At 41.1% G+C, this 26,755-nt stretch overlaps 1 protein-coding gene across 1 annotated transcript; it reads left to right on the forward strand.

Annotated features, from left to right (window-relative positions):
* Positions 1-1,988: 1,988 nt before the first annotated feature.
* On the forward strand, positions 1,989-25,318 carry cramp1 (cramped chromatin regulator 1). The gene is made up of 20 exons (XM_084743684.1): positions 1,989-2,225; positions 2,607-2,983; positions 5,655-5,857; positions 7,101-7,254; positions 7,665-7,748; positions 7,941-7,989; positions 9,193-9,278; positions 10,402-10,525; positions 11,650-11,731; positions 13,660-14,616; positions 15,512-15,689; positions 15,946-16,118; positions 16,231-16,305; positions 17,384-17,465; positions 17,748-17,858; positions 18,960-19,117; positions 20,822-21,008; positions 21,299-21,466; positions 22,467-22,612; positions 23,835-25,318. The coding sequence occupies exons 1-20, from the start codon at positions 2,176-2,178 to the stop codon at positions 23,946-23,948; spliced, it is 3,558 nt and encodes a 1,185-aa protein (XP_084599810.1). The 5' UTR covers positions 1,989-2,175; the 3' UTR covers positions 23,949-25,318.
* The last annotated feature ends 1,437 nt before the right edge of the window (positions 25,319-26,755 follow it).

Genomic DNA, 26,755 nt, shown 5'->3' on the forward strand with positions numbered 1-26,755 from the left:
CATAATCATATATACACGCCTTACATATAAAGGCAGAAAACGTCACTCTGGTTTGTCAAAGGGAAAATCCTAACAACCGAACCCGTGCAATAAATCTTGTTATGAGCTGCTTGTTCTTCATCAACGGGGCGCATTGCTGGGACAAAGACAGCATAAGCTGACTGCGATAGCAGCTAGAATAAAGTGCAGTTTCTATTTAAAAAAAAAAAAAAAAAAAAAAAACTCCTTTATGCCATATTTTCTTCTGGCTGACGCCCTTCCCGGTGTTTTGTTCCCTGATATGAAATTCTAATTCAACTTGGCGGGGTGACTGTTGGCGTACGCCGGTACATATTCAAGTGCATCCTCTGAATTCCGCCTCCTGATTTGATCTTCAAAATGTCAATCACACTATGGGCATAACTTGCTTTTAGAGCGCCAAAAAACTCCATAGCTGCGATCCAGAGCTCATTTTAATCACGTTTAATTATTGGGTAAAAAGTTAAGATTATTTAAGAGTTAAACTGGCTTTGAACTTTGAAAATATATATCAGGAAACTTATACGGCATGACAGGAAGAGAGTGGCAATTGGTCCTTCGCAGGGTTTCTCTCACTAACAATTGGTGGAGCTTTATGTCAATCAAATTTTAACCATCGTCCTCGTGTGTTTCTGACCAATCACATGATTTGTTTTCGAGTTGTAGTGGGCGTGCCTACGCGCGTGGACAATCGAGCCACAGGAACTGTCATCGGTATCAAGCTGGACGGCTGCTGTCTGCTAGCAATGCTAGCCTGTGTCTCGACTGGGGATACCACCGATAGGCTTCCACTTCAGGTAACTCCCAAACTTTGATAGTGTTATCCATCACGTTTGAGGCTCTGCATAAAATAACTATTATGTTACAAGCAGTTTTTGGAACGTTATAGCTTGTTTTACTGTCACAGCGTTAACGTTAGCAAGCCCCAACTGCAGCCATGCTAGGCACCACGTTATATATGGAAGAGACCCTTGAGTATATGTAGTACAGCTTACTGCAACAAAGTTAACGACAACTTTCAGTATAAATAACTTAGACTATTACCACATTGCTCTTCTAAAGTAACGTGAACCAAGTATTATACTAGAACCATGGTTAGATTACCAACGTTAAAACGTTATCCACTGGTTTGCTAACATTGAAAGGGAAATGTGTCATGTAACTCTGTTGAATGGATTTCAGTGTGTTCCTGTAAAAAAATTAATCTTAAATTACACTGATACGATATTTAACACTGAGTTTAAGTTAAATTATAATTTCACCCATCTGTTATCATTACAGTTACTTGAAGCTGTAAATTTTCAATCAGCCACAGTACATATTAACGAGCATTACTATTAGTTTCGGCTCTCGCAGCTGTTAGTTCTGTTATATTTTGTGGATCGTAAACATTGTCTGAGATTTGGCGATTAGATGACACATAACAGGAATTTAAAGGCTGTGTCGGAATACAGAAAGGGGGGCATTTCTCTTCACTTTCAGACTTGAGCTGCTGATGTCCAATTAATCTTTCTTTGTTTAGCTTTCTCTTGCTGTCATTCCTCTGCGGTGCCATCCTTTTGTTCGGAAAAAAGTAGCTAGTGGATAACAATCGAGAAAACACAATATTATAAATAATGCTATCTTAACGGATTAAAGCACCATTTTACAAATGTAATACACACATTGATGTGCACCGGGCACATACAGCCTGGTTCTGGTTCTGATCGATGATTAATTATTTGTGTGAGGCGTTAGTAACGTTAGCAAATAGATTACTGTCGCATAAAGCCTTACAATTAAAGGATGTATATGAAATAAATAGTTTTACAGGCATAATTTCTGCAGGCGATGGTGACGTAGTGACAAAGTCCACTTGCGCACAGGTTAATATAACTATGTTTATCCATTCATACGAGCTCAGCTGACATGCATCGGCTATAGAAAATTCTTCAGTGCACATAATAAATATCTGCAATTTGTCAGTGGTTTGAAAGTTTTATTTCTTGTTGCAAAGAAGCATTGAGTAATGTTGTTGCTGATAGAAAACAGTTGAACTGCGCAGAGAGTTCAGCTCAGTCGAAGCAAGAGCAAGGAGAGGGCAGAAAGCGGAGAGAAAGCTCTAGGTTTTATTATGCTCAATTTGACCAGTATTTGCCAATCTAACCGGTCGGACTCATGGTGAAGAGAAAGAAGACGTCGCCTAGTACCGAAGAGCACGAAAATGGGTAAATTTCTGTTTGAAATAAACACTTTATTTAGAGGTCGAATGCACCGAGGGGTTTCGTTGTCGTTTCTGCAGGGCGCTAAACTGAAAAGCGCTCGCATTTGAATTTAGTTGAAATTCAACCCCAAATATCGCCCATCTTAGCCGAAAAACACTTGGTAAAACACTGCCGGCAGTTACTAAACTATATTGGTTGTTGAATATAATTTATCTCAAGACGTTAAATGCATATATTTGGTGTTGTTTTGTCGGGACTGGAGAGGGGATTTGAAACAAACAGCGGCGGCCATGTTGAGAGACAGTGAACGTCGTCTTTAGAAGTTAATTTTGCACACCGCTTTGCTCCTAATGTGACAATTTTTCCCTGAATGTGTTCTGGCAGCATGACACCGGGCTCCAGGGAGGGGATCGGTGTCGATGGGAGGAGGAATCCGTCCAGAAAGCCCGAAGGTTGCGACGAGGAGGAGAGCGGAGAGCAGGCGAGCGAGGAGCGCAGTACAAAGGGAGACGACGGAGTGGAAATTCTTAATCCATCAGCCACGGCTCTCAGCCCCGGTTCAGCTCCGGTCCTCCCCGCCTCTCCGCCGAACCGAACCGCACTTGGTTCGACCCAGCATCCCCAGACCTCATCGGAGCCCGCCCCTCCGTGTCATGACCAGCATCATTTTCTCCGATCAAGCGTTCGACCTCCGAGCAAACGGATCCGGAAGGATTCAATCGGCTCGACCATCAATGGACATGGCGGGGCAAAATCGAAAGGTACTGTAGGTGACCAGCTCGGGGAAAAGTGTGCATAGGTGGGATCAGCAGGGGGTCTGCTCTCAGTTGGAACCGTGTTTACAGTTTGTTTGTCAGTGATAGCTATAGTGGTGCTCTTTTTGTTGCTGTGCACTCCCTCTGGGCCACTGGTTGTGCTCCCAAGTTGCAACACCATCCTGTGTGAAGCATTTCAGTGACAAGGAGAGTCACAGGCCAGATCTTACATTTCAATCAGGATGTCATCTGAATATTTTCAGTTACAGTTTCTATTATGACTGTTGTTAATCAAATGAGTATAGGAAAATAAATCACAGGCTCAAGATTTCAGTATTTCAACATCAGCATAAAAAGGAGAATCAGTATAGGGAGTTGCTCATACTTATTTTTGTTATAGTTTCAAGGACTGGAAGAAAGAGCCCTCTGCTGATTTCATTGATCTGCAGGTCAAAAAAATAGGGAATAAACATTTTGTGTTTTTTTTTTTTTCATTTCAGAATTTAAAAAAAAAGTGATTATATACCATTTGTCTATACATGTTAACATAAAGATAGTGATGCAACAAACACTATAAAGTGACAGTTGGGATTATATGAAGTGCGGTTGCATGTCGATGATCAGTGTATTAGTGACAGCACGCCCCTGGTTTGGTGAAGCACAGAGGAGTACCAACACAGAGGCTAAACAATAATATGCTGTGGATAAGGTCAGCAACAAAAGGTATTTTAGCCACTTAGAAAAGGTCCAAACAATCAGTTTAAGTGTCTGCTATATTTAGGATATCTTCACAGCTTTAGTTTGCTGTCAGACAGCTTTTTCTGATGGCAAACTGCCCTTATATAAGCCAAATATTGCTCTCTCTCTCCAAACCAAGCAAACTTCATAGGCGAAATCTGTAATTTTACTTCAAGGAATGCAGGAGTTACTGGTCTGCTGCTCCCTCAGTTGGTTAGTTTGTTTGTGCTTATTATTCAAACTAACCTTTAAAACTCTGAAGGGACACAATCAAACTAACTGGTCGAGGCAGCATAAAACCAGCTACTCCTGTGTTCTGTGAGATAAAATGACTAATTTCGTTTATGGAGTTTGGCAAGTTTAGAGAGTGTGATATTTGGCTTAATTAAGGGCGATTTTCCATCAGAAAAGGCTGTGTGACAGCAAAGTAATGTGGTAAAAATATTCTAAATATAGCATACACTTAAAATGATTTTATTTATTTATTTGTTTTTTTTTTAGGTTGTCCTTTTTAAGTTGCTAAAATACCTCTAGTTGCTGACCTTGTCCACAGCAGTACATTGCATAGTTTTGTGCTGGTACTCTTCTCTCCCTCTCCTGTCTGAGGGCATGTTGGCCTCCATCTAATGTAGCTAATACACTGACACTGACTATCCATAAGCGCCTCATACAACCCCACATTAAATAATCCGAATCATCCCTTTAAAATCCAGTAGTCTGTATTCTAATCTCAGACACTGTCAGTGTGAATTGAAATGGTAACATTGAGTGTCCTAGCAAAAAACTACTTCTAGAGATAAGTTAATGCTCTCGGGCTTTTCTGACTTTTTAACAGCCTGAAGGATTGCCCTGTTGAATAATGATAAACATTAAATGGACAACTGACTTGATTCAGGGTGTTGATGTAAATGAGGCATCTGCCCAGTCAGGGTCTCCATACAGTCTGACAAGAAGCAAAGAAAGGCAGGGCAGTATTTGAAACTTAAAGCGACTGAAGTGGTTGTCTGTTGCTCATTTGGGAGCCTGTTATTGAAGTGCTACACCACCAACCAAACACCTTTATCTACCCTACTGAATGATTTTGTTTTTTCTTACAGATTTACTGAAGATGTATTATTGATTTGTGTGTTGAGTGTGTAAAATTAAGATGCCATGTAATGACAAGAAGTCGGTATTTTCTTTCTCAAAAAACAACTTTATAAATGTATTGGCCTTAGATCAGACAGAAGTAAACATTTACAATATATTGATGAATTACTATGCTGTCGCTGGTGGATTTCTATTGTTGCTGGAAAGAAAATGAGACTGTGATTGTTTCATCAAATTTATATTTAGATCATCCAAGTGTTGACCAGTCGCCCAAAAAAAGCACTACTTATTTTGAAATGATGCTATATTAGTCTATGTCTGTTTTGAAAGAGACACTTCTAGGTTAGTGCCTTTCAGCCACAGATTTGCAATTGTAAATTAATACCCTTTTTGGCTAAAAACCTACAGTTGTCTTAACATAGAGCAGTGCTGCAACAGCACCCGCCTCTGTGCTTGTGTTAATGCCTCCTGGCATTGTGCTCTGTGCTGGGGTAAACTTGGCCATCGGAGTCCACCATGAGTTGGTTTTGGACGTGTGTACTATGGACCTGGCCGTAGGGACTGATTGCTTTTCCTGCCTCCTTGCCAGAACTGAGCCACAGAGGGGGAAGCTCTGCAGGTTTTGCAGTGTAATGGCAGAGAGTGGCTTTGTGTGTATGTATTTTAACAACTCCCAAACCATGCACCTCAGAACTACAATTGTTTTTTTTTTCCTATGCTATACAAAACAACCAGGGCAGTCAACCAAAACGTCTGGCTACATTTTTACTCTGATATTTAAGTTGTGTGTTTTTTTCTCTGAATGTTTCATGACGATGGATTTGTGGGCACCCTTCTCTGTGTAACACAGGGGCAGAGAATGGCTCTTCTTCCCAGGGGACAATGGGACAGTCAGGGCCTGTGGCCGGCTCCACAGGGGGAGTGTCCAAGGCTTCCAAGGGCCAAGGGTCTGCTGAGAAGGAGGAGCAAGCTGGTAACCAGAAGAGGGCCCGTCGACAGTGGGAGTCTTGGAGCGCAGAGGACAAAAACAGCTTTTTTGAGGGCCTCTATGAGGTAAAGTCAGATAGATTTTCATAAGTTAAAAATGGACATTAAGTGGGAAAATGTCAGCTTAAAATCTTGGTATTTATTATGGATGTCCCGATCACATTTTTTTTGCCTCCGAGTCCAAGTCATTTGATTTTGAGTATCTGCCAATACCGAGTCCCGATCTGATACTTCAGCAATGCATTAATAAGAAGAAGGAAAAAAAGAGAACACATCCACATTTCCACCACGCGAAATGCCCAATTTACACACATTACAAGTGGCTGTTGCACTGCCTTCGCTGTCCAGTTTAAAATACCTCCAAACTGCAGACATTTTCGCTGTCCGGAGGTGACACGTTTGCCCTGTGTTAGCCTACTAACTACCAGCTCACTACTATTATGTTGTCTGAATTCCCCGCCTGCCGTAAATTGTGATGTTTACGGTGTTGTTTCCGTCTGTGCAACAATGAATATTGATGTTGTGGAACAAAACTAAGCCATTGTCATTCCATTTGACAATCTCTTTGTACCTCAGGATGAATTTAAAATGTGAACATGGCCATGCTTGTTGTTTTGTAAAGTTAAATCCGATAATTTCCACCTGATTCCGATCATTTGAAAATCACGTGATCAGCCCCAATTTCCGATCACGTGATCGGATCGGGACATCCCTAGTATTTATGTTTATCTTGTACATCACAGGTTGCTTAAATGTATAGTTCACCCCATAATCACAAAAAACTACTGCTTTGAGTGCTATTTATCCATCTAGATTGTTCTGGTGTGGTTGCAGAGTTTTGGAGGTAGTGACCGTAGAGATGTTTCCCTTCTCTCCAGTATAATGGACTAAACTACTTTCTTTATATGGTACAATCTATTGGAACTACTTCTTTCCTGCAGTAGAATCTACTGGATCTACTTTCTTTCTGCTAGAAAGAAAGAAGTTCCTACGTGAAACAGCTCACTACAAGGTCTGTGGATTATCTTGATTATCTTGATTTCTGGAAATAGACACTATGGTTGAATTTTTCAAGTGTGTTTTTTTGGGGCGTTTTGAGCACCACAAGCTGATCTAGTTCCATTATAGAGAGAAAGCAAACATCTCAGCTCCAAAACTTGGCAACTCACATGAAAACAATCTTGATGGATAAATGGCACTACAGGCCAGAGGGTAGGTATTTTGGATTTTGGGGGAAACTGTCAATTTAAGCTGTCCCTTCATGTGTTTTTTGACATCTTATACCCATCTCTTCTACTCTGGTTTCCAGCACGGGAAGGATTTTGAGGCTATCCAGAACAACATTGCAATGAAGTACAAGAAGAGAGGCAAGCCAGCCAACATGGTGAAGAACAAGGAGCAGGTCCGACACTTCTACTACCGGACCTGGCACAAGATCTCCAAACACATTGACTTTGCCAATGGTGAGCTGCCCTTTATCTTTGTCACCCAAAAGCAGGCTGGAACTCACTCAGTCTCAGTGAAAGTTGGAGGGTATAGTAGTATTTTTGTCAGAGTTGGAGCTACATGTCATGACGAACAAAAATTACGTGCCAAAAACAAAATTTGTCAATCAACACGTATATTCATTTCTTTCTATCTCATCATATATATTGCAGAAGTACTTTTTTCAACAATTCCCACACAAATGTTTATATAGCACTTTGCTGGGCAGGGACATGTTTTCCCAAAACATATGTTAGAACACCTCTTTAGATAAGCCAGAGACCCTTTTCACTCCAAAAGCCCTGTCATGTTATCTTTAGGTAGCATACATGTCTCCTGCGTTTCTGGTTTTAGCAGTGTTGTGACTTGTGTCACCTTTCATTCTCAGTCTACTCCAGAGTGCTGAAGAAATCTTCTCAAGAACTGTACGGTCTCATCTGCTATGCCGAGCTGCGCAAAAAAGTTGGAGGATGTAAGTGAAGGCTGTACATGTGTTCAAACGCATGCCTTTTTAAAGCTGTTTTGTGGGCGAGTGTTTTTCTGCTGTTAGTTTGGGACACAAGGGATGTGATTAAACACTGCATGCTCCCAGTCATGGGGGACATCTGCTCTTGAGGGACGATGTCGTAAACGTCTCTCTGGCTTTGTGTTTTGTCTTTGACAGTAATGGATGACAAGAATGTGGCAAAGCTCAACGAACTCATCCAGCAAGGGTAAGTCTGTAGTAAAAATGGAAAAAAAAGTGTTTTCCATGCGCACTGTTTTCATTTTTTCTGTTAAAGGGTGTGCTTATGTATATACATCTGAGATTGTCAAGTATGCCGTTTTTTATTTTAAGCACCATATCACATCTACAAAAACACAGATAAGCTTTCACCCTCAGACTAAACCAGTGTGAGGTCATGATGACATATGCCAAATAGAAGACAAGTATATTAGCAGCAGGAATGCCACAAGCAGGCCTTAATATCACTGACTGATACTTGAAGGGAATTTCTCAAAAAGTTATATACTGGTTAAAACACAGATAAAATCATAATGTCTGGTATTCAGATGAAAATGGAACAAAGACAAGACATTTAATGTTCAAACTGATTGAATTGTTTATATACACTCAATCTTAATTTGATGCTGCAACACTTTCCAAAAAAAGTTGGTACAGGGGCGTGTTTACCACTGTGATACGTCACCTTGTAGTGTTTAGGAACTGAGGACACTAAGTTTTGATAGAGAAATTCTTTCCCATTCTTTCTTGATAAACGACTAAGTTAGTCCGGGGTGCTTTTTTTTTTTTTTGCACTTTCATAATGCACCACTCGTTTACTATGAAGCCACGCTGTCTTAACACATGCAGAGTGTGCTTTGGCATTGTCTTGCTGAAATAAACAGGCACGTCTCTGAAAAAGACGACGGCAGCGTATGTTGCTCCAAAACCTGTATGTATTTTTCAGCATTAATGGGGCTTCACAGATGTGACAGATAGCCATGCCATGGTTCTCATAAGTTGAAAAGGATTTGCAAACCACTGAATTCTGTTTTTACGTACATTTTATACAGCATCCCAACTTTTTTGGAATTGGGGTTTGTACAAGAAAAGTAATTTAGCAACAGCAACATTTTTTAAAACAAATAGATCAATCACTGACTGATACTTGAAGGGAGTTTTTCAAAATATTATATGATGTGGTATGGAATAATATCACTTATTGCATGGCTACTGTATTGTTAAATGTTTTGTCTACCACTCGTAGAGCTTATTACTGCTAGCTTATTCTGTACCAGTCTGTGTTTATGTGACTTATTATTTCCTCTGTGCGGAGTGGCAATAAAGCTCCACTGACAGCTGAAGTGTGATTCAGAAAAGTTGTCCTTAAAAATCACTGTAGATTTCCCCGCTCTTCTGTCTGTTTGACCAGGGCCACCACTGTACGTTCCAAAGGGAGGAACTTGCGAATCAAAGCACCCATGTGCCGTGCACTGAAGAAACTTTGTGACCCAGATGGTGAGCATGTGCTAGCACAGACACCCAGCCTGTGCCTGCACTATACATACAAAGTAAACAAACATCAGTGCTGAAAATATAAACCATGGTGATGGAGGGGGCGGGGTATTGGCAATAACAATGGCAGCATGTGGGCTAGTGGCGTTTCCATGGTAACTCTGTGGGAGTAAAGTGAGGAGGAGAAGCAGGAGGGAGATGATGGAGATGACTGATCTGTCCAGCTACAGTCTACTCCCCTGCTCAATAACATCCACATGGAAGCATGGAAGTTTGCAAGAGAGCATACCATTTAGCAGTTGACCTTTCACTAAGCCCCACCCTCCTTAGTTACTGTTGCTATGCCTGTCAAGCTTTCCAGTCTCGCACTGCATATGTGTAATGTACAGTGATAACCGTAACAGATGTAGACAGCTGACTTTTTAATATTTCCATCGAACTCATTTTAAAACAAGGATCCGGTAAAAGTATCTTAAATGTATAGCTGGAGAGAGCCAGGATAAGAGCTAAGCAGCTCTCATCTCCCTTCTCAAACTAACCACATAACAAATCCCAATTTAACCCCTGACAGCAAGGCACGAATTTGACAAATCCAGTGGTATCTAATTCAAGTACAGATGGAGGTAAAATCACTGAAGCTAGTAAGATGGTGTTAGTTAGTCGGACATGCTAACGTTCGCAGCTTACATTAGACCAGATGAGGACAAACTTTAATTCATTCCTTACACGTGTGCTTTTATGTTTTACATTTATGAAAGACTACACTAAAGAGACAAACCTTCAAACTCATGAAACACAGAGTGTTGCTCTTCTTAGAGCCTCGTGCTACCACTTCAACATGTAGAGAAATACAAAGCTTGAAAGGCATGCAGTGCCATGGTTATGGTTGGTAGTCTATGGTTAGAGAGTTGAGGCAGACTTAGTGAAGGGTCAGTTGGACCATAAGCTGAATGTACTGTTCTTGTAGTTTTGTGGGTCTTTAGGTTCAGTAAAGTTTTTACTTATTATGACTGCATACTCTCACGAAATTCAGCTCCCTCCTTTAAAACACCTGACATTTTCTCCTATTAGAGCTGTTGTGGTGTTACTGATTGATGAGTCTCACTGTGTCTTCATGTCCCTGCAGGAGTGAGCGACGAAGAGGACCAGAAGCCAGTGCGTCTACCGCTGAAGGTGGCAGTTGAGCTCCAGCCACGCAGTAACCACTCCTGGACCCGCGTTCAGAGTCTAGCCCACAACCCTCGCCTCAGGTCAGACGTGCTTCTTAACTAGTGTCGGAGAGGAGTTTATCACCAAAAGCATACCATTTCATATCACAAGAATTTCTTAGTGATTAGTTTTGAACTAGACATTTAGAATTACTTAAGCACTGCATGATTGCAGCAATATTTAGCCCCCTTGAAACCATACGTTTGAGTCGAATACTATTTAATGTAAGGAAAGACATTCACCAGTATCCATATTTGTTTTCAGGATCAGTTTTCCAAAAGCACAGCTCAAATACAAGTAAAATTACTGGTATTTAAAAAATACTTAAGGAAAAGTATAAGGTATTCCTCTCAAAAACTACTAGTGTATTAGTTACTTTTTAATCATTGATGTAAATTGCATAATCAATAGCAGACATTCAGTCGAAAGGTCTTCCTTTTTCTCAAAATCTTTAGTCTAAATTACCGCTGCTCTATTCAGGTCATTGTCCCTGGTCACTTTTCCAAATCCATGCCTGCTGCAGCATTTGTTTTTGTTTTGTTTTTCCGTACGTATGTCATGGTTTTCATTAGCCTGTTTGCGATCATAGACTTACTGGTAGATCTGCAAAAATACAAATTAAACACATTAATTCAAATTGTAGGTTATGCTGCAGCAAATTATGAGATACAGGCTTAAAAGAATAAGTTTAGTAATAAGTTGAGTAAATAAAAGTACAAGTACCTAAAGAAAATGACTTGATTGCAGTAATGTGAGTTGTTGTAATACATTACTTCCTACATTGCTCAGTGATAAAAATGCTTTTTGACAAATGAATCCCAGTTCTCACATGTTTTCATCAGTGCATCATAAAGTAGTTCTGAAAATGGTTGCATAAGACAGAACCCTGTTTAAAAACGTATGTGTTGGCCATTTGGAAAATGGCCACCAGAAATCCTAAGTGTTCATGTATAGTATATTTGTATTTCCTGGTTCAGACATGAAAAGCGTGCCCAGATATATGGCTTAAGTTAATTTATACGTATGTTCTCTCATTAATGCGAGACCAAGAAGTGCCATGTATGGGAGGAGCAGACTGACTAAAGTACCCAGCCCAGTACTGTTCTGCACCGTCTGACCACAGCTGCTCATAAATCAATCTCTTTTTGTGTCTTTTTCAACCCAGGATGGTGGTGGAGCTCCACCGGAAAGTCTCCAGCCTCATTGAGTATCTGAAACAGAAGTGGGCGCACCATGACCAGCGGATTGTATCCTTGAAAACATCATCATATGCTTAGCAACTTCATAGAGCAGCAAGTCTTTGATGTAGTTTTCATGTGACTGTGGAGCAGTGAGCTTTAAAAATATTCTTATAAACAATCAATTTTTATCAGTTAATGATGGGATAAGATGAAGAAACACAAAATATTTTTTTGTAAACATTCTGTCATGCAGTATCTGTGTTATTCAGTTAACTGTTAATACATGCTACAATCTGTTGCACAGCACAATATTTTTTAGGGCTCCAAGCAGCAAAGTTGCTTGAACTCTTCTTCTTGTGCCTTAAATCTATCTGGATCTCAGAATCGGTCACAGCTACAGTTTCTGCACTCAGCAGGAAACTTACTCAGTACTCAGACAAAAACATGTACTGATTGGCCAGATGACAGGCTTTACTTTTTGGTCATCTATTGTTTAGATGTTAGATATCAAGTTCAACTGGTGTTCAGGTTGGTCAAACGGTGAGTCAGCACTGATATACAATATTTCAATGTAATTCATGCTGCATGCACAATATTTTCTTTTTTCTTCGTGTTGAATCAAAGGTCGCCAAAATATCTGACAACACACCTGAAACCAACAGAATGATGTGTGATTTTATACAGAATTTTATTACCAACATGCTGATTGCTGTCAACGTTTTAAGTTTAAACAGACAAAAATACCCCAGTTTTCTTGTCAAATGAGAAACAAACATCCAAATGCCCACTGTCTGCTTGGACCCTGTCATTGTTTCATGCAGCTATGTGTTTCTTTTCTACTGCTTCTCCTGGTTCTTCCTATGCACTAAAACTGTGTGGACCTCAAAAACCTTAGCAGTTACAGTTGTGAAACTGCAGATAGGTTAGAAACCCACTACCAAGACAGAAAATGTACATATTAGCCAAATGGTGACACTATCACAAAAACCTTTACATTTTGGCCTATAACTTTTGAACTGTATGTCCTTTTTTCCTGAATTCTGTGGGTCCAGACAAATCCCTATCCATATAAGCTATGTCCATTTTCACCTAGATGAATGTTATATGATTTTAAATTTGTCCATATCAGTTGCTCATAATAAAATAGTTTTGCTGTGAAACTCCAGCAGTGTGGACTAACGAAATAAACCCGTCCCTCAATCAGCATGAGGATGAGTAGATAATGACCGAATTTTCAGTTTTGGGTGTACTATCCCTTTAAGTATTGCAAACAAACTTGGTGCATGTGCTTGGATGCTGGGTCCAAGCTTCAACAAGCAGTCCTGGGATATTCTGTCAGGATGGATTAGTATAAAAAACGTTTTGTGCGATGCCAGGTCATGACTCGGTCTATATAATACTTTTGGTAATGACAAATTGAAATGAGCGTGTTATTACAACAAACATACATTTTTAGACCTTTCACAAACTGAACAGAGCTGACATGTTTTTTCATCATATCCACTGAATTGTGACAAAAGTTCAGAAGTCCATCACTATATTTTTCAAAATATGCAAAATCAATTAACATCTGTATCTCCACAAGTCTTCAAATGCTACCAAACACAACACAGACCTTCTCTAGATATTAGATATGAAGTGAAGTGTTTCAGATGGATCTGTCAAATGGTTTATGTTGCTGTAATTTTACTGTATACCTAACATTCTAGTTTTTACTCAGTGTTTGATTAAACATGACCTAAATATTTGACAATACACCTGAAACCAGCAGAAGAATGAAGGATGTTGGATTTGTTTCAGGATTGCGTTGTTTGTGTTGTGTGCTTCTTGTCAGTGCTTGTTTCTTAAAAGCATCCAAATGCTCGCAGTCTGCTTGGACCCTGTATTGGCCACTTTGTGATTGTATTTTTTATCGTCTTTGGTATGTGAATTAGAGCAGAGGTACTCCACTTCAGCTTTAAACATTTTCTGAGTCCTTAACTCCAACATCTCAGCTTAAGAGTCTCATGGAGAGGGAGGCTCTGGAGAGTAGCCAGTCCGGCGCAGCCTCTCCAAGCAAATCCCCACGGGAGGAGCTCTTTCTTTTCCCAGCTGAGAGCAGCACCTTGACCACACTGCCTGGTGTAGCACGTGTGGTTCACTCCAAGGCCTCGTGCACTGTACATTGGCTAGAGAGTGGCAAGAACCGGCCTAACACCAAGGAATTGCCAGCTGCCCAAATTCTGGGTATTCATACAGCTCCACCACTTCGGACTGGCACCAAATCTGGACGGGGAGGCACCATCGCTGCTGGTGCCAGTGGTGCTTCAGTGACTGTACTGGGTGATACTCGTCGAACTGAGCCACTTAACCCTGAGCCTTCACAGGACAGTTCGACAAAGCTAGAGGAGAAGAGACCTCATTCTGTCTCTGTCCCTGCTGCCTCTCAGCAGACTATGGCCCCAAGGGAAGAGGGACCTGGTATGGGACCCTCTGAGGGGGGCAAGACCAGTACGGGTGCAGAGGCCAGTGGTGGTTTAGCAGTGACCAAAAGCATAGAGAAGGTGTGTAGTGGTACAGACGGCTCATCGGAGCAGTGCAAAGACGAACAGAACGCCAGCACCTCATCCCCAGAGGCCAACCAGACTCCTCCGGCCAAACCTGTAGTGACCGGCTCTGAGGAGGGAATTTCACAGGGCTCAGCACCAGCAGCCAAAGAACGGGCTATCGAGCAGATCAGAGAGGAGGGCTGGAGTGCCCGTGACGCAGAGAACGTCACTCTGGCTGAACTCTACCTGATGTTTGGGAAACCTGGCAAGCTGCAGCTGGAGTATGAGTGGCAGCCCATCGTGGTTCCTTCCATGAACCAAGAAAACGGACAAGCCTTGGCACAGCCCCAGCCCAACAGGACACACCGCGTTCTGCGCTGCCTACTCAAGCTGGTTGCCACTGAGGTCAATCCTAAACCTTTGGTAGGGATTAACTGTTGTTTCTCACAGTGTTGTTGCTGGTTGCTAGACACCTATTTGGACAAAACGTCTGAATGTTGTGACTTCTTTTAGCAGTTATACATTGGTTTAAGAATAAATAATCATAATTTGTGAATCCCAGTGGCATGAATGATAAATGCAACTTAAAGTACAAGTCTGTAATGTATTCACTGTAATAAGTCATAAAATGATCATATGTCATCAGAGATTAAGAAAACATTTTAAGTTGAAATGCTTCTCTGAAAACAGTGCTACAGCTGTGGTGTCCTCCTTTGATATTTCTATTCCAGCCCATAACTTGTGTTATTGTTTGCCTGTTTCACATTAATTAAGTTCTTATTAATGCTGAATGTTGGCCAAATAAGTATCTGTTTGAGTCTTAAGAACTCATTAATAATCTTGTAGAAAAAGTAGATGTTTATGACTGTAAAATTTGGCAGGCAGCTACTGAACTCAAACTCTAGAGTGTGTATTTTCAGAGGCAGCTGATCAACTGGGGGCTTCAACCATAGACAGCATATTAAATAGGATTTCTAACGATTTAATATACCATCTATGGCTTCAACTCACTATTTGGACTGCTCTACTCATTTGTGGATGTGCAGATGTTACTTTAATATTCACACACCACAGTGGGACAGCAGTATGAAGGGTGCGTGCTGTTGTGAATTCACAAAATTGCATTGCCAAGTGAATTCATCCACAACACATCCTCCACACGGAAGTTAAACACATGTAAATATTCTGACTTGTACAATGTCAGCTCAAACTTTTGAATGGGCCGTGGACTGTACTCTGTGCATCCTTTTAAACTCTAATGAAAGCATTACTCAGAAACGTAGAACAGATGGTGTCACTAATGTGTCTTCTTGTCTAGGCTCCAGAGCTGTGCTCTACAGCCACATCACCCCTCAAGACCCATCAGGAGGAGCAGAACCAGGCCCTCACACCTCCAGGGAAGGGTCCCATGACAGGCGTTCGCAGCCCCAGCTGTGGGCGGCAGCAGGCCTCTGTCCGAGGGGCCAGGGTTCACCTGCCAAACGCTGGAGCCTCAGGTATTTATGACTCTTTCTCACATGCTCTGAAACTGCCACAACGGGCACTAAATAATGACACTAGGAGTGATACACTTATCTCTTGAATCAATACTATCACTATACTTGGGTGTCGATTTGATATATATTGGAATTCTGTTGTGATTAATATAATATATTAATCATAAATATAATAAACACAGAATAACTGGGTGGCTTAATTCATTAAAAATAATTGCCCTTGTCACATGATCTTATTTGTTCCTCCCCTGTTCAGGTGGACGCAACCTCCCCCGCTCTCTGCTGGGGTCGACTGCAGGCAGTGACTCAGAGGGCGGTGTGTTTGCAGTACCCACCACACTGCCCCCCAACAGCTCGCGGCACAACAGAATGTTTTCCCCCAACAAGGAAGCTGAGCTAGCCTTCAGACAGCAGCTCGACTCTATCAGTGTAAGACAGAGTGATGTTATATGGTTTTTTACAACAGCTGGTCAAAGACTGAATTGGTCCACAGGAATATGCACAAATGCTTGTGTGTCTTTTTTTTGTTTGTTTCGTGCAGATGCAGTCAGATCTTTTCCTTTCAAGACAGCGAAAACCTCGAAACAGACAACTTCGGAAACCGCTTGTAGTTCAGGTAGGTAAAGAACAGAAAGGTGTTTTACTTGCTTTACTTAGTTGCTTTGATCAGTAATATAAACTGTCCTTTTAATGCCATCTGAACACATATACTACCTAAAGCTGATTAACATGGATCATAAGGTGTCAAAGCTATTATTTTTTTAAATATTGAGTTTGTGTCAGAAATTATGTAAAAAAAACTGGTCTGTATCAGTATGTACCAAATCCACAGTCCACATTCAAGGATTTTTATTCTTACACACAAAATTCAACACACATACATGTATACTCCCAGGAAATAATCCTGTAGTGCATTTTTAAGTTTGCATCAGGTTTAGTATAAACAACAGCAGCAAGATAGTGATAATATGGCTGACATCTTCATGTAAAAAGTTCAACATCTGTGAAACACTATCCTTCAACTGTGACTGTGTTTGTGTCACAGTTGTTTTACATTGATGTAAAAACACCTCCTCCCCTCATCCTGCCCAAGTCTATTTTGCTGCAGTCGGTCAGCTCGGATTGTGATTCGCCCCTCAGGTGCAACAGCCCAATCCAGGATGTTAGAGAGCAGGTCACTCTGTGTGGCACAACAGTGTCTTGTTTCCTGTTGCCTGTCCAGCCCGAGTCCCATTTCGCCCATTTCTTTTTCCTGACCAGACATTATCCAGGAACAGCTGTAGCGTGCTTTTATCTGCTCACCTCCTCTCCTCCTGGGATGGTCACCTGCAGCAGTGCATCCAGCTGATCTGACTGCACATTTGAAAGATGCTGACTGGATTTGTTGATAGTCTCAGGGTCCACTGCTCTTTAATCCAAACCTCACATCTTCATTTTTCAGTGTCTTAAAGTGTATTTCTGTCAAGGTGACAGAAGGTGATGACAGTGGCAATAAAGCTGAAAAAGTACAGATTAAAGGAGAAAAGTAGCAAAGTTTAAAGCAGCTACCACCTATGATATCTTGCATAGGTAGCTGTTGCCATAATAACATTATTGGATTGAGAAGGAGTTGTTCATCAGTGCTATGTTGGTTGGTTACAGTGGGCTAAAAAGATAAACTGCGTTTATTTATGTTGCTTCTGTTTTATCTACAGCGAACACTCCTACCCCGAACTACAGGAGATACTCCTCAGCACGTCTGCTCCTTCTCCATCCTCTCCAACTCCTCTGCTACAGGTACTCTGCAGACATCACAATCTTACAGTACAATTTGTTGCCAGACAAAGATGAAATTATTTAAATGATCATACTTTTCTTTATGCTGTTGTGTAAAATTGTTACTTTTATTAATTCATACTTGTGTTAATTAAATAAGGCCCTTGAAGAGACTTGCTTATGTGTTAACTTAAGTAATGCGCTCGGCTAATGTGCTCTTTGTTCATAACTAAATGCCGTTTCTCTTTTTCAATAACAGCTCTACAAATCTCTAGCTTTCTCACTTCCTGTTTCTTCCCTCAGGAACTGGATCTTTCCGGCCAATCCATACTCGCCTGGCTCCTTCCTCCCGCCCCCCCCTGTCTAAAGCTTCTCCTGCAGCGGCCAGCTCTGCAGCGGCCAGCCCGCTCTCCAGTATGTACTTCTTGTATTAATTAATCTGTTTTTTCAGCTTTGTGTTTTATTACTCTAGAGTATGATTTATGTTCTATTGTGGATGTTTTCAGTTTGAGTTTCAGTTTCCAGTCACTTTAAAAACAAAGCAAAAAAATAGTAGCATGTAGAGATATGTCTTTTTCATATTTTGAAATCTACATTTAATTGGGTTTTAAATACATGTTAAATTTTTCAACATGGCTCCCTCACTGCATGGGCTCAACAAAACAGTGGGCTCAACAAAATAAAGCCACTAAAATCAAATATTTTTACTCTCTGACCTATTAAGTTAAAGGTGCAGTAAGCCATGCTGGAGAAAGATGGTTGATTGTTGAGTCTCATTCCCAGAGCGTCAAATTGATGACAGTTTGGAAGTGAGACTCAACAATCAACTGAATGACCTGTTATTGGCCCAAGTCTCCCATCACAGTCTACATGCTCTAATGCCTGAAAACAGCCAAAAGGAGGAGAAAAAGTCATCTGACTTACATTATGCCTAAAGGTTACTATGGAACTTTTGCCCAATGGTGCCAAAAATAAATGATATACCCTAGCTTTAAAGGTAACCCTCTATATTACGAATCATTTGACTTATTTATAGTAGGCAGAGTCGTAGTGAAGGGCTTCTTACACACCACCAACAATTTTCTTAAAGAATGTTTTTTCTTTAGTTTCAAATCAAGCTTTTGTCAAATTATTTTTGTATAACACACCGTGGATTCTCTGGATTTTTATTTAAAATTGAGTTTCAGTTTCAAAATATATGACAATGATTGGCTTCTTTACTCCCACATGATGTCCAACAGTGAATATGGTTTTGAACAAGAACTCTTTTGTGCCGGGGCAAAAAGACAAAAAGAACATTCTTTCAGCTACCATCTCCTAGAGGAAGAACTTGTTTTTCCCGTTGCCCTTGCTTGCAGTGTTTCTATTCAAATTATTTGAATTTAATTGCCGACGTAACATTTTTCCATATGGTCCATCTTTCCATTCTCCTCTCAGTAACTGTTGTGCTTATTATTTGGTTTGATGCTGATGTGATGAATCCCTTGAGTTTCCAACCTATTAATACTCTTTCAGGTACCATCGACCTGGCAGCTAAGTCTGCAGGTATCATCCCCGGCAGTCCCTGTCGGGAGCTGAATTCTCCCTCTGTTGACGACAGCGCCCTGCTCCCCGCCACACCCATTGTTGATGCTGAACCAGACCCTGAACTCCTCCAGCACAATGTCCCAGAGGTTATATATTTTCATGAAGACTCTTAAACTGACTTGTTGAACTGAAATAAGCAGAACAGAACTGTGTTTCTCCACTCACTGAATTATTCTGGTAATGTATACAGATACCATTTTTTCCTTCCAAGCTCCAATACCTCTGAGCCTTCTACCATCGTAACATTGTGATTTAAAAGCCTTCATGTTTGAGGTAGTGTGTCCCTTCTGAGTAGCCATAAGGCAGGGGTTGTTGGCAAAGTTTCATTGTTGACATGTGGGAGAGAAGATAAAAGGAAGCTGTTGCTGCTGGTCATTGCATTATGCCTCCATTTATTATTTTCTCATTAAACCTTCCCAAACTCTAGATACTCGTTTAGGTTGATGGCAGCGTTGTCTTTTGTGCGGACTACTGTTAGTGTGTTTCTTTCAGTCATGCTGTTGTTGCTGTCTTGCTGTCCTTCCCCATCACCGTCCATTGTCCTGTGTAAAACATGAGCAATACATACAGAGAATGAATGCCATGGAACATGACTTCACCATCCAGGGGAAAAACAGCAGATGGAAAGTAAAAGTATCGGTATCAGAACAATCAGAGAACAAATCATTTGACAGCCTAATTAAAGTACTGTCTTAATCTGGGGATTCTCAGTAGCTGTTTGTGTGAATACTAGTTTCTGACATACCACTGGATTAGTTTAGAGCAGGGTAGTCTTGGAGCAGCAGCAGTAGTTGTTGCCAGTGTTGCTTTGTGTTTGGGCATACACTGAGTATATTACTTTCCCACTGCCCCACCGTCCAAGTGCCTTATTAGTCAGGTGACAGACGGTGCAATTATAACCTGAAAGAGTCTGTTATAGCAGCAGCAGAGTCACACAGAGAGGCAGGAATTGGATATCAAACGTAACATTGCAAGCGAATCACAGCTTGACAACGGGATGTGGTTGTACAGACTGAAATATGCCGGAAGGGTAATTATACAGAGCCCCAGCATCACCAAACAGTTGTGGATTGTGGGCAAACATAATAATGGGTATTTTGTTGTTCGATACATTACCATAAAGCCGTTAACTGGTGCTAATTTTGTCAAACTAAGGCTAACATGGCTAAACCTAGCTAGCCCTGACAAGGAGCTAACATTACAACCAGCATGTATTTAAAGCTACTACAAAGAGTTTTTAACTGGTTATGAAACAGTCTCAATTAAATAATGATATCCCTTTATGATCTACAACAACAAACAATGCCATCAGCAAGAAGATTGTCTTTTTCCATATAATTGCTCTTAATGCCTGCTATCAGATCCTCTGTGAGATCTGATGGAAGGAGCTTGTGTTTAAAAAGAAAAAGAATGTAAAAGAAAACGGTGGCTGGCTGGAGGAAATGCACCTTGTTAAATTGTGTTATTAAAGAAACAAACAACTGATGTTTGTTGGGACCCACAACAGAGGAGAACTTATTTTTGTTGTTTTCTGCAAATTTCCAGTCACTCTGTCTCAGCCTTAGATTTGACTTGTGACTGGTGTCCACTTTGCCAGTGTAGTCTGAAGTGCCTTGTATGTTGTGGTTATTCTCAAGTGTTGCTGTTTTCCAGTGACAGTAAGGTTTTGTAGGCTGTTTGTTCTGGCCAGCTGAGTAAAAAACACATGCATGTTGCAACAAAAAAAAACTCTGTTCAAGAAAATAAAACACAACAACTCTGATAAAGTATTCAACTTGTTCTTTTGACAGAATGGCGTCCCTCCACCGTCTCCTGGAGTGGCTGGTGGTGGGGACTCTCTCCTCTCTCCACCAAGTGTAGCCTCGCTCCTTGACATCTCTCTCCCTGGCCCCCCTGAAGAGGCTCTTGCCCCCGGAGAACCTCAGACACACATCAGTGACTCCATCATCGAGCTCGCCATCAATTCTGCCCACTATGGTGCGTGTCTGTGTTTCTATCCTGCATGCTGACGGCCTAAATTGTTGTGTATTTGTTCTGTAAAAATAATAATCAAATTAAAATATTTCGCTTCCTCTTTATTTATCGAGATGAAAAGTGACAAGCGCCCAGAAAGGTTTGCAGTCCACACCAACAGGGTTTGATTTTGTGTTTTCATGGGAGGTTGTGATACATGTAGGACTGTTGGAAAATATATGAGGAATTCTGTGGCTTTTTAAATAACACATCCATGCAATTAATTGAATGGCTGTTTTCCTGCACTGCTGCAGGTGAGGAGGCAGCTCTTTCTCCAGCCAAGCTGAGCAACAATGACAGCTCCAAACTGCTCACCTCGTCTCCCTCAGTCAGCCCGTCCAGAGGCTGGATCCCATCGCCTAGCCACGACCCCCAGTGGTACCCCAGCGACTCATCTGACTCCACACTGGGATGCCTCCTCTGTAAGTCTAAGCCCCTGGATGGGGATGCATCAACTGTTCTTTACTGAGATGATTTATGTCCCATCTGCATGTTTTAATTTTCCCAACAGTTCTATTGAACAACACATCTCTTTGCGTGTTTATGGCACAGAATAGCAGGTATCCATACCTAGAGGCTGAATATATCTGTACTGATCTGCCTAGATTGTGACTTTTCGCCTGCTCCTGACTAGGCGTAAGATTTATACAGTTTTATCGAAGAAGGCTTAAGCCTAGATGGTGAAATCAGCGTATCAATTAGGTTGGACTTAGAATGTGAAGACCAGCATAGACTGTTGGTGCAACCAGGCCCTGTCGATCTGGAATTAAGATGCGTCGACCTCGTGATCTGATCACACAGTTCTGAGTAGGTGAGTTCACACCTGGCATTACTCCTGATGCATCCTGAGTGACCACTTGTGTGTGTATCTCACTTCCCTGCTTTATATGCAAATAAAAACTAGGGCTGTTCATGCATTGAATATCCAGTTTGTTTGTCATCTTTTACCTGCACTGTCAGGCCTGCAGGGGAGAGCTCCATGGATTGCTGTGGATTTCAAGGAGACTCAAGGACACATTAGTATTAAATTGAAACTGTTTCATAACCAGTTAAAAACTCATAGTAGCAGTTTTAAATAAACACACTAAACCAGATAATAATACAGATTTTATTTCCTATTTTTTTTTTTATTAATCATTGTCACTCTACTGAACTGCACAGTGTGCTTCCTCTCCTAGCTTTAATTACATGTCAGACAAATTAATGAAGGTACCAGTAATGCAGCGAGTTTTATTTTCAGTAAACCTTCACAAAGAGCTATTTGTGCCTTCAAATATTTGTTTTTTGTTAATACAAAGGAACACTGACACAGCTGCAGACTTCTTGTCACAGCAAAGTCTCATGAAGACGACTTTGTTTTCACTCTTCATGTGTGCTTTGCATTCTATTCACTGTCTCACTGTTTGTCTATTTTCCCTGCAGCCAGCATGGTCTCTCCTGATAAGGGCAGGCGGACCACCCTAACCCCCTCTGGCCCCTCCAGCGGCACAGCTTTGCTTGGTCCGAGCCTCTTAGACTGCAACTCCCATGATTCCTTTCAGTCCCGTGGCCTTCCTGACGTGGCAGAAGTAAGTTGAGCCATTTCTCATTGAAGGATTTGTTTGCATTTGTATTTTTATGTTGTTGCAGGGAACTACAACAACATACACATTTTTTTCCAGTTTGTCACATATTCTACAGATATACAAAATGAAACTACAGTGAAAGGGTGCCATGTTGCTGATATGGTGTAGATATGACTGTCAGATCATTTTCACTGTGTGTTTTTGCATAAAGCTGCACAGATGAAGCATGGCTGCTCAAGCGGACTGTGTAGCTGCTCTGACCTGTTAATTTCGGTGCTGAAATAAAAAACAATCAAGCAGGCCTTGTGAACAGGCCACTAGTTGTGATAGAGAGTCCTGCAGCAGGTCAAGTACCAGCTGGGAAACTCGCAAAAACATTGTGTAACAGGTAAAAAAAATAAAAGTGTATATAAATTCAGGGGCTCAGGTGAAAAAAAACAGTTGTGGGTGGGCAGCAGGGGAGAGCAATAATATAAAACATACAGTACAACAGCACTGAAAATGATCAGTATTTTTGACATTTAATCCACAAATACAGTAATAAAGACTAATCAGTTGCCAGGATTTTATTTTGAAAGCCTGTGATACTGCCTTTGACTTCACATTGTACCAAACAATGGGATGTTACTGGTTGATCTGACAGTGATGGAGGCTAGCTGCTAGCTAAGATGGGTAACATAAAGGCAAAAATAGGCAGCATACCGTACCAAATTGTGGACAATGCGTTGCCAAACGCCAAGTCGGACATTTAGGTGAAATTTGGTGATCAGAGACTGTGAGAATGCTGTTGCCAGTAGCTTTAGTGCCTGTATAAAGTGCCAGGAAACACATCAACAGCTGCAGGAGCACAGCTGCTGCACCAACTGAGAACACAAGTGAGTGACTGTATGCGCGTTTAATCACAGGTGCAGGTCAGATTGGAGGACTTATATTAACGGTTCTGGGCCGGTGTGGATTTGACCTGCAGATAATTGTGTGCAGCGTGTTGGTTCTGGTTCTAAGCTTTGCAGGTGTGAGATCTGGTGTAATACTGAACCTGTGTAGACGGTATTGATACAGCGGTATTGATCTTCTCATCTAAGTCTCCACCAGAAAGTGAATAAGGATATTTCCAGAAGTGTTCAACTATTCCTTTAAATTCCAGAGTTCTCTAGAAAAAAAAAAATTTTTTTTTTTCAGTTGTCATTGCTTTTGTACACTGAAAGCTCTTTGATCGTGCTTGCAGGTGGACTCCCAGCTCGCGTGCATGATGAGTGAGAGCAGCGTGGACTACATCGCTCGCTTCAATGACCTCGCTCAGGAGCTGGCTGTGACTGAACCCTCTATCCCACCGCCCTGAGGAGGCGAGGAGCCGGCTCCACCGACCCACGTGGAGATCATTAGTTGCTGAGTGAAGGGAGGAGGGGCCTCTCCTCTTGGTCTAGAGTGTCACCATGCTGTCACCTCTTCTTTGGAGAAGAGACAGCTGTAGAGGAAGACCAACCCCCCTGAAGCCATCCCTGCCCTATTTGTAAAAGTGCAATAATAATGGTGAACCCTGACCATTGTTCAAAGCGAGTTTGAAACGAGTTGGTTTCACTGAACTGTTGTTTGAGGTGAAATGCCCTTTAAAAACACTTTAGAAAGACAAACGCGTTTACAAAACACAACCTCATGTACAGGAAAATACTATGCCATATCTGAACAAAATATTTTCATTGATCTTTTATGTCTATTCCTGCTCTTTGTTTGTGTGTCTGTCTTTTACCTTCTCAGATCGAGCCTCAAAATGTGTAATACCAACAAAATGTGCACTTGAGATCCCAGCTGGGGGCAAACAGCCGCTGGAAAGCCAAGGCAGTGAAAAAGAGGCTGAGAGTGGTGATATTCTTCTCATAGTTGTTTCTGTTCGGTTGTTACTGTGGCCTCAGTTGCAAAAACACAGACAGGCAGGCACAAGTAAGATCATTTGATACTGCCCTCAATTTCATGTGCTCTTGATCAGTTCAGGTTTTTGGAACACAGCACCACAGGTTCATCATTTCTTACAGTCACATGGAAAATGGCAGCTTTCGTTGGTTGACTACATTTGGTAGTAGCTCTACAGATGTGATCATCTGCCGCTGCTACCCTTGAATTTTGTGCTGAAATCATCATCAGTGTCTATCACCAGTCACTTCATGCAATGTTCAGAATTTTAATGTATGTTGAGATGCAGTGGTCTTCAGGTTGGTTTGTTGTTGAAGAAATAGCAAAGTTCTTCCACATATTTATTTCACTTGCTATTTCTCTCTCTTTTTTTTTTTTTACAAATTAATTATAGACCTAAGAGTTTAAAGGGAAACTTCAACACTTTTCATGTGGATGTCTAGCCAGTGTTGATGGTGAATGTAGTCAGTAGAAGCAATAAATTCCTCAGTGAGTGCTGTATTGACAGAGAAAGGTGAGTTCTAATGCTGCATAACCTGTTGTTCCCACTGCACCCAGTGAGCTCACAGAGATGTTGCTGGTGTTATGGAAGAACTACAGGCTATTTAAGCTCTGGTTTCTAGTTTCTGGCTCCAGGCAGCCAAGAGGCGTGCTAAAAGAGTATATTTGTCACCTAATGCTATGTTCTGGCCAACAAAGTAATAGCAACATAGGTGTTGGCATCAGAAGCTCATCTGCAATGCATTCTGGTGCATGTAGGCACTGCTGTACAGTTGTTGGTCAATATAGCACACACAGGAATTCATTGCTTCAGTTTCCTACATTTACCATCAACACTGACTGGACATCCTCATGAAAAGCTTACAGCTGCAATGATTAATCAATTAATCTATTTTGAATCAATTATTTAATAAATCAACTATTTTGATAATCAGTTTGAGCAATTTTTAAGAAAAAGGTCAGAATTCTCTGATCTCAGCTTCTTAAATGTAAATATTTTCTGGTTTCTTTATAACAGTCAACTTAATGTCTTATTTGTGGGCAGAACAAGACATTTGACGACGTCATCTCAGGCTTTGGGAAACATTGATTGACATTTTCACTGATTTCCTACATTTTATAAACCAAACAACTAATTGATCAATCAAGAAAAAAATCTCCAGATTAATCAACAATAGAAATAATTAGTTGCAGCCCTAGAAAAGTGCTGAATTTTCCCAATAATTTTAGTTAGCTACAGCAATGTTTCTCAACCCTGGTCCTCAAGTTCCCCTGCCCTGCATGTTTTAGATGTTTCCCTGCTCCAACACACCTGATTCAAAAGATCAGGTTGTTGTCAGGCGTCTGCAGAGGCTTGATGACAAGCTGATCATTTGAATCAGGTGTGTTGGAGCAGGGAAACATCTAAAACATGCAGGACAGGGGAACTTGAGGACCAGAGTTGAGAAACACCGAGCTACAGTAACCTTGTCAAAGTAGTTGGGAGTCTTTTCACTCAACATGCTCATTTATGGTAGCTCTTTTGCTTGTATCTCGCTCTTCAAACAATGAAGCGAGTCGAGCTGTTTCCCGTCCCGTCAGACTGAACGGAGGCACTAGTCTCCTATAAATGTGACCAACTAAATAATGATTCTCATTGACAGAAATCCATGTTACACTCTGCTTAAACTCCATGAAAGCAAAATCAAACACTAAAGCCATAGCTGACACTGCACTTATTTTAAGTTGTGAAGTCATTCTTTAATTACTAGCAAAACCTTCTGATTGGTTGTGCTCAAAACAGTCATTCCCACATACTGAGACCGAATGCCAACAAAACAAAACACTATGACTGTCAGTGTGATTGGCTTCTAAACGTGCTCGCCGTCCCTTTAACATCAGTCCACTTTGTATGCGATGAAGTTAAATATCGATGGATGCTTTCTCTTGCTTTGCCCTGTTGTTTCACCGTTGTGTTCTGCTGTTGTTCACAGCAGACAAATACGTACCATAAAAAGTCTGGACTCATTTTATCCAGATGTTCTATGAATTTCAATGAACCAGCACCATCAGTATGCAGTATTGTGAACATTTTGTCTCATCAACATGTTGAACATCATCTCTGAGTGTAAATTGTTGGAGAGCTTTTCTTGTCATTCCTCCGATGGGTTTCAAAACTCCTTTAAAGCCCCTCAGGGGGGCTTTAACTCTACAATGTAAAAGCTCTTGTGATGCTTTTTTTCATTTGTGAAAGACATC

The sequence above is a fragment of the Lutjanus erythropterus genome, chromosome 19, assembly GCF_056507025.1.
Source record: "Lutjanus erythropterus isolate fLutEry1 chromosome 19, fLutEry1.hap2, whole genome shotgun sequence".
Taxonomy (NCBI): domain Eukaryota; kingdom Metazoa; phylum Chordata; class Actinopteri; order Lutjaniformes; family Lutjanidae; genus Lutjanus; species Lutjanus erythropterus.

What these genes read in the sequence shown, in the direction of transcription:
- cramp1 (XM_084743684.1), top strand. Translation starts at nt 2,176, where the DNA reads ATGGTGAAGAGAAAGAAGACGTCGCCTAGTACCGAAGAGCACGAAAAT. An exon ending in CGCACCATGACCAGCGGATT is followed by an intron (nt 11,732 to 13,659) that starts GTATCCTTGAAA and finishes CCAACATCTCAG; the next exon opens with CTTAAGAGTCTCATGGAGAG. An exon ending in GCCTTCCTGACGTGGCAGAA is followed by an intron (nt 22,613 to 23,834) that starts GTAAGTTGAGCC and finishes TCGTGCTTGCAG; the next exon opens with GTGGACTCCCAGCTCGCGTG.